General features: G+C 45.2%; 1 protein-coding gene across 2 annotated transcripts; it reads left to right on the forward strand.

Annotated features, from left to right (window-relative positions):
• The first annotated feature begins 579 nt into the window (after nucleotides 1–579).
• LOC120703947 (AT-rich interactive domain-containing protein 6-like) lies at nucleotides 580–6,984 on the forward strand. 2 transcript variants are annotated; one of them, XM_039988159.1, is made up of 13 exons: nucleotides 580–1,333; nucleotides 1,424–1,463; nucleotides 2,576–2,628; nucleotides 2,781–2,826; nucleotides 3,462–3,554; nucleotides 3,808–3,930; nucleotides 4,003–4,051; nucleotides 4,130–4,202; nucleotides 4,647–4,713; nucleotides 4,995–5,045; nucleotides 5,170–5,262; nucleotides 5,352–5,482; nucleotides 6,543–6,984. In XM_039988159.1, exons 1-12 carry the CDS (start codon nucleotides 735–737, stop codon nucleotides 5,451–5,453), a joined length of 1,389 nt encoding a protein of 462 aa, XP_039844093.1. In that variant the 5' UTR covers nucleotides 580–734; the 3' UTR covers nucleotides 5,454–5,482; nucleotides 6,543–6,984. The 2 variants fall into 2 exon arrangements, with proteins under 2 accessions (XP_039844093.1, XP_039844094.1); XM_039988160.1 differs by lacking the exon at nucleotides 6,543–6,984 and having other exon boundaries at nucleotides 735–1,333; nucleotides 5,352–5,582.
• The last annotated feature ends 4,356 nt before the right edge of the window (nucleotides 6,985–11,340 follow it).

Raw genomic sequence — 11,340 nt, forward strand, 5'->3', positions numbered from 1 at the left:
AATTAAAATCTCGCGTTCACACTATAAAATTTTATCGAAATTGACTGAAATTTTTAGAGATGAGTCAATATGACTGACAGATGCTCTGTGCAAAGTAGTGTGGCTAGACATATATGTGGTCCCCACATTAAGTGTAGAACCACTAAATTCCTATGTATAGTAGAACCCATGGGTTTTTATGGGTTACCCCTTTATAATGGGGCGGGTTGGTTAGAGTTGAGAAATTAACTAATTGGGTTGGGTGGGGTTGAGTATCTAAATATGTTAATTTTGGGTGGGGTTGGGTATGGTGCGGGTTCCAACCCATTACCAGGGCTAATTGGATTGCTTGTTCAAGAGCTAGAAAGAGTGCATAGACTGTTTCCTCTATATAGAAATGTTTTGTTCTCCTTATTAAATCTCTACATTGTTATGATAAATGCTTAGTAGTAGTTAGCAGAATATTTTTTTTGAAACAATAAAACCTAAATATACTTTTAACGCTAAATAATAACAATAAAATTTACATAAAACAGAGGAAAAGCACGTGAGATGACAAAAACGGTAAAACTGGGAGCGCTACGCTCCCACCACGTCAGCCCGGTTTCAGACTTTCAGTTCAAATCATTTCCCCACTGTTCCTCCTGGCCTCTCCCTCCGCTCCTCTCCCTTCGTCTCCCTATCTCCGGCTAGGGTTTGCTCCACCCCCGCCGCTCCCGACGCCCTCCTCGCCCTTGCCACCGCCGGGACCAGTGATGTCGCAAGAGCAAGGTGGGGAGGATCCTCCGCCGCCGCCGCAGGCGGAAGGCGAGGCACCGCCGGTCGCCGACGTCGCCATGGGCGAGGCTGCGGCGGTGGATGATGAGGAGGAGGAACCCGTCACGGGGGAGGGCGCCGCGGACGGGGCGGCCGGCACCTTTGGTTCCGTGGAGGGTTCGGTGAAGCCCGAAGCAGCGGGCGCGGAGGAGGGGGACGGGGAGCTGAACGGTGACGCAGCGGCGGATTCCGTTGGCGAGGCTGAGAAATTGGAGAACGGGGATGAGCCCGTGAAGGTGGGCGGGGAGAAGGGAGGCTCGCTGGTGGGAGATGCTGCAGATGGCGGTGATGATAAGGGCGTGGATGGTCAGAATCAGGCAGCTGAGAACCAGCTTGTGCTGGTGTCGGCTGAGGAGGACCTGACCATGTTCAAGATCTCAAATAATTCCTTCATGTTCGATTACTCCACTGGTGGTGATGACTCAGGGACTGAGGAGGAGCAGGCTGACTTCATGAAGGAGCTCGAGCGGTTCTACAGGGAGAAGATGATGGAGTTCAAGCCCCCGAAGTTCTACGGCGAAGGATTGAATTGCCTCAAGTAAGCGTGCACACGAGAGACACTTTTTCTTGTATTATTCATTGACCTCTGACTATGCTGAATGAATTAACCGTATCTTACTACCATTAGATTGTGGAGACAAGTTACTGGATTGGGCGGCTATGATCAGGTACTCATCATTATTTACACCTTTCTGTTTCGTTGAATAAAATGTAAATGATTTAATTTTCTGGGGATGGTTGAGTTATGAGTTCATTTGCATTGCACATGCTCAGTCATTAATTTTTTTGTTCTGCTAGCCTACCCCAACTCGCTTGGGACAAAAGGCTATGTTGTTGTTGTTGTTGTTGTTGCTAGCGATAAATGCACTGTGTCTGAAAAATGTGTTGGAATGATCCTCTTACTACATACTAGAGTTTAGTTCTAAGTAATTTCCTCACCCTATGTGGCTTTGGCTTCCTTTGTTGGTTTTTAGCATATCATTCTTCTTTAACTTTGTACCTCAATTGGGAGTTAAGAATTTTGACTAGGTTGCCAATATTGTTTACATATGTCTTTATTTGACCATCAAATTGTCTTGGTTTCACATACCCTACGCAGAGACTTGGGCCTACTATTTATCTGATTTCACCCTTTTCTCTTCCAGAGTCATATACACGACAATCATTCTGTTGTTTTTTTTTGGTGTGGAATATGCTTAACATGTTCACCTTGTTGGTTGCATTATGTGTCCATGTTCAAATCTTCTAGTGCCTGTTCTAAAAGACTGTTGTGTAGCCTGCTTATGAAACACTAGGTGCTCCTGTCCACCTCAGGTGGTCGGCGATACATCATCCCTCTTCTTGTTAACCTCCTTGGCATTGTTTTCGTTTACATATGGTGGTGAAAATCTCAACAGGTTGCACAACTTAACCTTTATAGGCATGAATATTTCTATTTGAGAAAGCACCATTTGCAGAGTAAATAACTATACGGCTCATAATTCATTGCTGAAATGTAACCATGGGCTATACAGTCATAAAATAGCAAATACTGTGTTGCTTTAGTGGAAAATTTCCTCTGTGCTACCAAATGGATTGACATGATTGCCTTTTATTCTGTCCACAAATGTGATATTTAACCTATTTTATTTCTTTGTGGGACTATAAAATATGTATCTGTTGATTTGTGGTTGTGATTGTTTTCCCCCTGTTTCTCTAAGAGTGATTTTGATTGTGTTATCTTGTTTATACTTGTTTTTAAATAGTATGCTTGCTAACTAGTTGCATCAACACTTGACAGGTGACATCATGTAAACTATGGCGCCAAGTGGGGGAGTCGTTCAAACCTCCAAAGTACGAATTTAATAGTCTGCAATCGTTCCATTCATGGCTTCTCAATTGATGGCCCTCATCTGTCACTTTACATAACAGAAACTGGGACATAGTTGACATGAACTCTAATTTCTGCAATCTCTCCCATGATTTGACCGGCATGTTTTATGCAGGACATGCACAACTGTTTCATGGACGTTCCGAAACTTCTATGAGAAGGTAATTTTACGTTTCCCAGTCTGTGGAAGTGGAACTACCTGATCAGCCTTAATAGCTCTCTAGTTTCAGGATTCTCTTAGCACTTAGTGTTGCCATGTTTGGCAGCTGCTACAGCAGTTGGTTGAATATAAAACCTTTCATTTAAACACATTCTTCATGATCATGTCAAATTATTCTTGCCATCTCACAAAATGCTGTTCGTTGGAAGTTTTTGTAAGCTGTTACCATAAGATTATGCACTAAAGTTAATATCCTTAATTGGCACAGAGCAGATCAAATTTGAGGCTACACTGTGGATTTCCCTTTTTTACAAAAGATGTTGTAGAGCTCTATTTAGCGGTAGGATTTTTGGGGCAAGATGTAAACATATTCTGCTAGTTTATCCACCTAGGTTGTCCCGAGAACTGCAGAAGGACTGTTCTCAGTACTTCAGTAGAAATGTAATTGAGGGTACAATACCTTTGCGTTCAAGAAAAAAAAAGACGGTACAATACCTTTGCTAAGTGTAGTGCTAGTTTTGTCAAGAGTGCTTGAATTCTTTAGTGACCACTGATTCCCCTCTGTTTCCTACCGCATCTTCAACTCTCTCTCTCTCTCTCTCTCTCTCTCTCTCTCTCTCTCTCTCTCTCCTGCAGGCACTACTTGAATATGAGAAACACAAAGTTGAAACAGGAGAGTTCCAAGTAGCTTCATCTACTTTAGCAGATCGAATTGGTTCTGAGAGCCAGGTACAGTTTTATTTGGTCTAGAAAAATGTTGTTTGATATGGAAATCAAATAGAAATTAGGCCTTTTTGTAGATCATTTAACACAAAGTTATTTCAAATGCAATGGGATTCATTTTATATCTAAGATCAATGGTCATTCCATGAACTGCTAAATGCAAATAGGATGCTCATTTGATCATGGTAAAACATAGGAAGGGTATGCTGCCTTTGAGATGTGGAAGGAGCCTAAAAGTTGACGTTGTATGTTTCCCTAGGTGGGTGGAAGCCATATATCTATCTCTGGAAGGGCCAGAAGAGAATCTGCAACTCGTGCTATGCAAGGCTGGCATTCTCAGCGTCTACTAGGAAATGGTGAAATTGCTGATCCTATAATTAAGGTATTGGTTGTTTTCAAAGGTCACAAGCAATCTTTATTTTGTTGTATAATAACCTCTTTATTCTTTCTCCAGGATAAAGGCACTATTGTCTTGAAGAAGGATAAAACTCCTAAAAGCAGTGGTACCTTTTCTGCATTATCTTCCATTAAACTTCCATTAGTTCCATCTTTACTAAATACTAATAGTTGGATTTGTGTAGGTTCTGCCAAGAGGAAAAGGACTCCATCCTTGGAAGATGACAGGGTGGTGCCATATAAATCCGATAAGCTACAGTAAATCCCTTGTGCACTTCTGTATATAAATCTTAACGCAAACCTTATGTTCATTTCCTTGCTGTTGCTGTCAAAATCAGCAAGAGTTGCAGCATCGCTTCACGGCAAAGGCTACATTCTGCTCTTTTGTCTTGCAAATTTTTTCTCGAATACGCAGGAGAGCTGCGTAGCGTTGCATTAAGATAGAAGAAAAAGGCCAAAATAGCCGTACAGACAGTCAGACACCACTCCACCCCCTCCCCCAACACATGTGCCGGGGGGAGGGGGGGGTTAGGTTACATACAGGCCTGGGAAAGGCGAATTTTGCATCGCAAATGGTAGAGCTATGGGGCATAATATCCATTTGAATAACTATTTATGCCTGGCACTGCATAAGAACAAAGCTCTCTTTCCTTCTTGCTCCTTGGACTTCAATTGATTGGATGAATTATTGCTATCTGGCAGAAATGACTCTATGGTTATTGACATGGGCCCTCCTGCTGATTGGGTGAAGATAAATGTTAGGAGAACCGTGAGTATCGTTATCTCAGTTTTACAAATCTTATTGCTCTATGTTGTTTGGTACGCCTTTGCTGTTTTTCTCCCCAGTTCTCTTTTCCATTAATTCCAAAAGGACATTTTGAAGCACTAAAAGTTGTGTTACTTGAACAGCTGGTTCTTTATGAAATGAATAAATACCTGGTCTTGTGGTTGTTATGGACGTTTTAAAAAATACCATGGGTCAAGAAGAAATCAGTTAAACTGTGATCACTTATGGGCATTCCGTGAAAGATGTTTCCTGTTCTCTTGCAGAAAGATTGCTATGAAGTCTACGCATTGGTTCCTGGCCTTCTGCGGGAAGAGGTAAGTAAATGCAAATGGTTTTGACTGGTTTGTTATTGCTCTCTAATCATGATTTCTCATATGTGCTGCAATAAGTTGGATTGCTGAAGCTGCTTCTAGAATGCTGATGCATCTTTTGATGCAGGTACATGTTCAGTCTGATCCTGCTGGTCGTTTGATTGTTACTGGAGAGCCTGAGCAACTAGATAACCCATGGGGTGTTACTCCATTCAAGAAGGTCTGTTAACCATTTGAATTGTATGATGATACTTGTTTTTTGTTTTAAGGTTGCACTCATTGGTACTGAAACTGGCACATCCTTTGCAGGTCATTAGTTTGCCTTCCCGCATTGATCCTCACCAAACCTCTGCAGTTGTCACTCTCCATGGGCAGCTATTTGTGCGTGCACCATTTGAGCAATCAAAATAATGATGCCACATGAAGCACAATAATACAAAGTATGCACCCAGTTGTGTTTTCATAAACATACGCTAATTCTATGTTGTTTCACTCAAACTGTCATCTATTGAGAATGGAAACTAAAACAAAAATTTAGTATAATTAAAATCCGCATATATGGATGGTTGTGACAAGCTTCTGGCATCCTTTGTGACAAGAGGGTGCCACAAAAGTTAAAAGGCAAATTCTATAGGACAGCAATTCGTCCGGCGATGTTATACGGTGCTGAATGTTGGCCTACAAAAAGGCGACATGTCCAGCAACTGAGTGTAGCAGAGATGCGGATGTTGCGGTGGTTTTGCGGGCACACAATGAGGGATAGAGTCCGGAACGAAGTTATTCGGGATAGGGTCGGAGTGGCACCAATTGAGGAGAAACTTACCCAGCATCGGCTGAGATGGTTTGGACATGTCCAACGAAGGCCTCCTGAGGCGCCGGTGCGTAATGGGGTTCTTGAGCGGGTCGATAATGTAAAGAGGGGTAGAGGTAGACCTAAACTGACGTGGGATGAGTCGGTTAAGAGAGACCTTAAGGATTGGAATATCTCTAAAGAGATAGCTTTGGATAGGAGCGCTTGGAAACTAGCTATCAATGTGCCTGAACCTTGAACTTATTTCTTTCGGGTTTCATCTCTAGCCTACCCCAACTTGCTTGGGAAAAAAGGCTATGTTGTTGTTGTTGTTGTTGTTGTTGTTGTTGTTGTATGGATGGTTGTGTCGGTGCCTGTGGCCTTGGGTGTGTTGTAAGGGCTTTCTACCTTTTTTGTTCGTAATACAAAGATACATAGTTCTCCTGCGTGTTCGAGAAAAAAGATGGTTGTGTTGGTGCTTTAAAAGTGTCTGCTGTTGTTTGTTCATGAGTCATGAAATCGAAAACTATTTGCAATAGATTTTACGTTCTGAATTATTATTTGTATTAAGTACAAGAGTTTCTTCTTTTTTTTGTCTTCTGTCAGGCTCCAGGTAAACTAATACCATCAAATGAGTTCGCACCTGTCTAACTACTGTGGATTTGGCACTTGTTTCCCACATGCCTAACCAACTTTTGTCTCTACTGCAGGTTTGCCTTATGGGTGGGATTAGGTGCTTGTGATGAGCTTACAAGTTCTCACCCTGATCTTCGTCGAAAACTAGTTCCTTGTTGATTCTAATGCTTCAAGACTCCTTCCTTGCTAGATCTCTCCTGTATCAATTAAACTCATTAGTTGACATAGTTCTGTCTGTATTCAGTTGTCTTCATTGGCTGTGATTTGTAGCTAAAGCTAAGTTACTAAAAGCCTTTTAGTTTAGAATGTTAATAGCCTGATGCCCAACATGTTCATGTTTTCTTTTCAATTTAACCGGCATAAAGTGTACTGTTTGTAGCAATGTAGCATGTAGCTTGTTCCCAGTATTTGAGTTGTCAGAACATGTAGACATGTTACAGTTGGATTCATTGTATGTAACTGTTGCCTTACTCATTGCTATTCAACGTGTATGGTCAAACAGTCTAAAACTCTTAATTGTGTGCCTCGGTACTAGCTGAAACAGGTAGCATCATGGAAGACTGCGTTGAGGAACAATGGTTGTTGGATTCTAACAATGTTTTTTGTTCTGATAGGCCATAACTTTGATGCTTGCAGCTGCAGAGGATTGTCCGGTCCTATTCATTATTTGCTGAAATTTTCAACTCTGTTGTGCAGGAGTACGTGTCCATATCATTCAGATCAAACTTTATTGTACTTAGCATAAATCGGAGTCGTAAAACAATGAGCTGTCACTTCCACTTTTTGTGAATACATACCATAAGTAATGTCTTGAATTGAAAACAAGCTAGCCATTCTAGCATTGAACTTGAACATGAGCTACGACCATTATTCATACAAGACACTGTTGCAACTGACAGATACGATAAAACACCGAGACAAGAACATGCTCGTTTCCTGGTGCAACGCTGTTTTCACCGAGTGCTGCTCACGCCGCATGCCATTACCACGCGACGTGTGGACCGTCATCACTCAAGGCTTCTTTTTTGGGATGCGGCTGCTGCCACGCCTGCCGGTGCCCGGGTTTCCTTTCGCAATGGGGAGGTGGCCTTTCTCCTTGACGTCCTGGTGATGCCCATCGATGTGCTTGGCGCTGTAGCTACTACTGCCATCTCCACTGCCACCGCCACCGTTATCATTGTTGTCACCTCCCCCGCCACCACCTCCACCTCCTCCGCTGTTTCCACCACCACCTCCGCCTCCTCCTACTACTACTACCACAACATTGCCATGTCCTCCGCTGCCTCCTCCTTTGCCACCGTTACCCCCACCATCAATTCCTCGACCTCGACCATGGCCATTGTCTCGACTAAACCCTCTTCTCCGATCTTTATGTTTACCTCCTCCATCTCCTCCGTTACCATCATCATCACCATTACTCCCATCCTCTCCTCCTCCTCCTCCTCCACCACCTCCTCCTCCCCCTCCACCGCCACCACCACCCCACAGCCCCCATCCCCATGCCCTTTGTTGACGCTTAACATCATTGTCGTTCCTAATAAGCGGCGCTGCAGAAGTTTCCTCCGGCTCCTCCGCCAAGGCCAGCTGCAGGAGCAACACACCAGCAACGAGTAAGAGGAGGCCCAACCATGGGGCTCTCCTCCTCACCGACACCGCCATCTTCACCGCACCCTCAATGCAAGCTCACTCATTGCTCGATCGCCAATGCGCTCCCGATGTTGCCTATCAGTGCCATGCATGGGGTGATGAGGTATATATAGGAGCCAAAGGGCAATGCAGTGGGTGAATTCATGGCGACGAGCGCTGTAGAAGAAATCATCAACCGAGTGGATGCAAGATGGGGACAGGGACAAGTGGGAGAGGACTCCAGAAATGGAGTGCGTCTAATCGCTTCCATTGAAAGAGATCGATGATATTTGCATGTGGCCGAGTGTCAGCAGCTTGCATGTTCTGCGGCCATCATATGCATCGTGCAGTGATATCCATATATAGCTCTATCAGTGAGCAGCTAGCGTCATGGGGGATGCGATGCTGCGTGCTTGGTGTGGTACACATGCATGCCAGGTTCAGTAATATGGTGGTAGTATTCACCAATAACAACAACAACAACAACAATAAAATCATGGAATGTAAAGCAAATTTCAATGGATATAACGGACCACAAATAGGGTTGGTTCAAATCGCGGCCTTTAAGCTTTCGGCTATTAGCGACAATGCAAGAACAAAATCGACGCGGTTTGAGCAAACTTTCAGATGGGCGTATTTGTGTTTAGTTCAAATTTGAATTAAATCATGAAGGCTCGCTCCATATGCCCTCATCCAAACAGGCCCGTACTTCAAGCAATGCTATGGACCTATGGTTACTACTCTTTAGAATGAACCAAAGATGGCTACATGCATGGCTACACGGACTATAGAAAGGGAAGCATGGCATGGCATAGCCACCACATTCAGTATACTAATGATCACCACATGAATACGTAGAATGTACTTCTACACAAGAGTACGTACTCCTCCGTTTCTTCAAGAGGTACTTTATTTTGTTAGCACAAAGCCTTTTGACCGACATTATTACACTACTATGAAATTCTATTTTGCGAGGCATTTAAAAAAGGCTTCGGAGGCGGGTACTTAAAAAACCGTCTTGGTTAATGCATGCGATTAACCGAGGTGGTTATTTTTTATTAACCGAGGCGGTTTTGAAACCGCCTCGCAAAATCAATTAACCGAGGCGGACAGCCTTAACACGTCCGCCTCAGTTAATAGTCCTATTTTCCGATGCGGACAGCCTTAACACGTCCGCCTCGGTTAATAGAAAAGCCCAGATAAGCCCATCTGAGCCCAGCTCTACCAAGCATATATAAATTGGGGAGATAGGGTTTCCCTTCATTCACCCTCCCCCTCCCTTCTCTCTCCCACCCAAGCCGGCGGCACGCCTCCCCTTCCCCTCCCCTCCCCTCCCTCTCCTACACAAGCCGGCGGCGCGCCTCCTCTCCTCCACCACTCTCTCTCTCCCCCTTCCTCCGGCGGACGCGGCAGAAGGGGATCCGGCGGGGCGAGCTCGGAGCAGGGCGGCCGGCGGCTCGAGGCGCGGAGCAGGTGGGCGGGATCCGGCGGGTGCAAGTGTGGCGGCCTCCCCGGATCCAGTGGGAGCGAGCTCGGAGCAGGGCGGGCGGGATCCGGCGGGGCGAGCTCGGAGCAGGGTGGCCGGCGGCGCGTGGCGCGGAGCAGGCGGGCGGGATCCGGCGGGTGCGCGCGCGGCGGCCTCCCCGGACCCGACGGGAGTGACTGCGGCGGCCTCCCCGGATCCTCCTCCTCCTCGTCCTCCTCCCTTGCTCTGGCGGCGGCCTGCGGCGGGGCTCGGCGGCAGCCCCCCGCCGCGGATCCGGGTAGGCCGCCGCGCGCGGATCCGGCCGGCCAAGGCTGCGCGGCGGCGCTGCTCCCTCCCAGAGAGCCCCAGGCGAGGGCGGCGCTCCACCAGCGAGCGGCGGCGGCGGCAGCCCGTGGATGGGCTCGGCGGGGTCATCCACGGGTTTCTTTTTTTTATTTTATTTTATTAACCGAGGCGGTCACCCGTCCGCCTCCGTAAATGTAGATTAACCGTGACGATAGATTGGAGGCGTTTTGACTGCCCACCTCCGAAAATGGTTTTTGCCCGCCTCCGAAAATGGTTTTTGTAGCAGTGTTACCCAGTCAGCATTCGTTCATGTGATATTGAGCTGTAATCATAATTAAATAATTGTTATTTCAACTCTGCATCAATAATTATATACTAATAGATCAGTACTACTTAGTAGCCAAAGGCTTATCCTTACAAGACGAAATAATTAAGTCATCTGTAATTTCAAATGAAGTGAGTGCGTATGCACAACGCAGAGCGCACCGAAACGAAGAGTGGGCACCGTAACGTGAACCATGCACGGCACTCTAAGGAAAAACAAATCGAAACCGAAAATTGAAGGAGAGCGAGGCGGTGCATTCACCAACCAGGCGCACCATATCGTTAAAAACACGAAATCTAATCCTTCTTTCGAAAAAAAAACGAAACCTAATCCAACAACATGCAAAAATACACACACAAATCTGATCGGGACTGGCGTCGGACCGGCAGAAAGAGGCCAAAGCCGACGTGGTTTCTGTTTCACATCGTTGTCGGAATCGTAATTGCTTCCACACTAATAATTGCACCCTAGTAGATTTTCTGACATGCTTCCTTCTGTCAGCACACATACTTTTTTTTTTGAGAACAAGCACACATACATGGATCCGCTTGCCAATGGGACGGGAAGCGATGGCACTTTCAGCGTTATCTTTCAAAAAAAAAAAAAGGCACTTTCAGCGTTGTGAATGAGTATTCCGTAGGTTAGTATTTACTCTGACTACTATGAAAGACCTTTTGCGAAGTTTCGTATCATGCTCGTGCGTAATCAGATGAAAATAATAGAAAACAATTTAACGAACTGGAGCAATAATTGCAGCATGTAGATTGACACGAGGCCACAAGTTTAATCGTCAGTGTTGATTGGTTTAAGCTTCGCCAGAAAGGTAGCCCAAAATGTTAGTACTTAGTAGTACTAGTACCTCTTAAATCAACGGGGGAATGAATCTACCTCATAAATCACGAGGGAAATGAATCTAACAGTAAGGAGGTGAGAAACAACTGTCAATCACAACTCCAAATTTTACTGTTCCATCAGGGCTGAGATCTACCCGTTGAGTTTGTAATGCAAAATAATTCCATGCAATGTAGCTTCAAAATTCAAATGGTACAGACACATCATGTTTTGTGCACCCGAGAGCCACCATGATCCAGGGGGTGGGGGAACGGACAAAACAGATCCTACCGGATCATTTCCATGTCACCACGAAATA

This window comes from Panicum virgatum, chromosome 4K (assembly GCF_016808335.1).
Source record: "Panicum virgatum strain AP13 chromosome 4K, P.virgatum_v5, whole genome shotgun sequence".
NCBI classification, from domain to species: Eukaryota; Viridiplantae; Streptophyta; class Magnoliopsida; order Poales; family Poaceae; genus Panicum; species Panicum virgatum.